At 45.7% G+C, this 1,504-nt stretch overlaps 1 protein-coding gene across 1 annotated transcript; it reads right to left on the minus strand.

Moving 5' to 3' along the window:
• Window positions 1-317: 317 nt before the first annotated feature.
• Rnase12 (ribonuclease, RNase A family, 12 (non-active)) lies at window positions 318-1,293 on the minus strand. The gene is made up of 2 exons (XM_005412068.1): window positions 1,260-1,293; window positions 318-793 (listed from the first exon to the last, which is right to left on the minus strand). Exons 1-2 carry the CDS (start codon window positions 1,291-1,293, stop codon window positions 318-320), a joined length of 510 nt encoding a protein of 169 aa, XP_005412125.1.
• Window positions 1,294-1,504: the final 211 nt, after the last annotated feature.

Genomic DNA, 1,504 nt, shown 5'->3' on the forward strand with positions numbered 1-1,504 from the left:
TTTTTTGCCTAAAGTTACGTTCTCAGTCACTTTGCCTTAATGCCAGACCTGCCTTGTATTTACCCTGGGCCCTCATCAAAGACTCAAAGACAAGGGGGAAAATATTGATGCATACACAGAATTTATGGTTTAATTCAGTACAGATTTTTATTGAAGCAGAATAAAATGATTCCAACTCAGCAGTACTGGAAGGACAAATTAACATTTTGCTTAAGGCCTTACCCGTGTCCCCAGGTAGAGCCTTCTGCAGGAATGACCAGCCCCAGGACAGCTCAAAGAGAACAGAAGGAGTCACAGAAGCAGAGGCTGTTCTCAAGTTACTCAACATATCCCTGGAAATTAACTGGCCCCAAGTTGTCACAAGTGATAAGAACATACCCCTCCACGGTGGAAACCTGGTACCTGCAGCCAGGATATACTGTGCCACCGATGAGCTGACAGACTGTCATTTTGAGCCTTATCTCACTCTGGAAGCAGAAAATGGTAGAATGGTTTAGGCAAGTCATCTTCCTGGGAGAAATGCAGATGCTATTGATTTTTTGGGGCCTCTCATGGATGAAGACATGCTTCTTTTTGCACGTGTGGTTGGGTTCTCTGATGACTCTTTGTAGGATCATGGAGTTGCAGTACCTTACAGGAATATTACTTTTCGGGTAATCCACATTCAAGTGCTCTATGGATGTCACCACTATATTCTCATCTGGCTCCCTTTCCCAGAAGAGAAGCAGCAAGAAAGTGACCACCATTAGTACCATCAGGGTTATGAGTTCCTTCACATCTATGGCTTTAACTCCTGTTAAGTGATGGAGATAAAAGGAGCACAGGGTAATCAGGTTCCTCCTGCTCTGACCCCTGGGGACACCCCCATCATTTTGTTTTCTTCTCTATTTAAAATCATGTCCACCCTGCAAGGTCTAACTGGAGGCACAGCTCCCCATTCCCCCTCAGGCCACTTCAGCTCTGAGTTTGGTACTAACTGTTCTGCCATAATTCCCTTGTCTCCACATGCTCCTTGGTAGCAAGTGCAGCATTTCCTGTTTCTCCCAAAGCTTGCAGAATGCTTAACACAGAGCTGAATATACTGAAAACTCCCCACGATGGAGTCTTTCATTCCTAGTGCTCAGTGACTTCCTTCCCCTCAATCTTCTCAACCTGAATTCCAGTCAATTCTACATGTTTTTGGTAATGTCTACTAATTTGCTCTTCCCAAGTCTTTCCTTCCTTGTAGACACTGCTTGATCCATGTGAGCTCCTCTTACCTGTTATTTTTGCTGCTGCTTTCACAGGTAACATCCTTTTCCTCTGAGAAAAGTCTCTTGCTGTCTCAGCGTTCCCCAGCGCTAACTGACAGGGAGCAACTTGGGTGTGGAGAGGGCAAGAGAGGAAAGAACAGAAAGGGAGGGACTGGGGAGCAACCTCCCAGGTGCACTGGGAAGGCAGAGGAGTTACCTTCAGAGCCTGAGGTGAGTGAGGCAGGTCTTGAACAGTTCCTCATTAAACAAGT

The sequence above is a fragment of the Chinchilla lanigera genome, unplaced genomic scaffold, assembly GCF_000276665.1.
Source record: "Chinchilla lanigera isolate Chin_1 unplaced genomic scaffold, ChiLan1.0 scaffold00149, whole genome shotgun sequence".
In the NCBI taxonomy this organism is placed as follows: domain Eukaryota; kingdom Metazoa; phylum Chordata; class Mammalia; order Rodentia; family Chinchillidae; genus Chinchilla; species Chinchilla lanigera.

Coding starts and splice junctions, on each gene's coding strand:
- Rnase12 (XM_005412068.1), bottom strand. CDS start 1,293: ATGTTACCTGTGAAAGCAGCAGCAAAAATAACAG. Junction 794..1,259: donor AGCAGCAGCAAAAATAACAG/GTAAGAGGAGCT, acceptor ATCACTTAACAG/GAGTTAAAGCCATAGATGTG.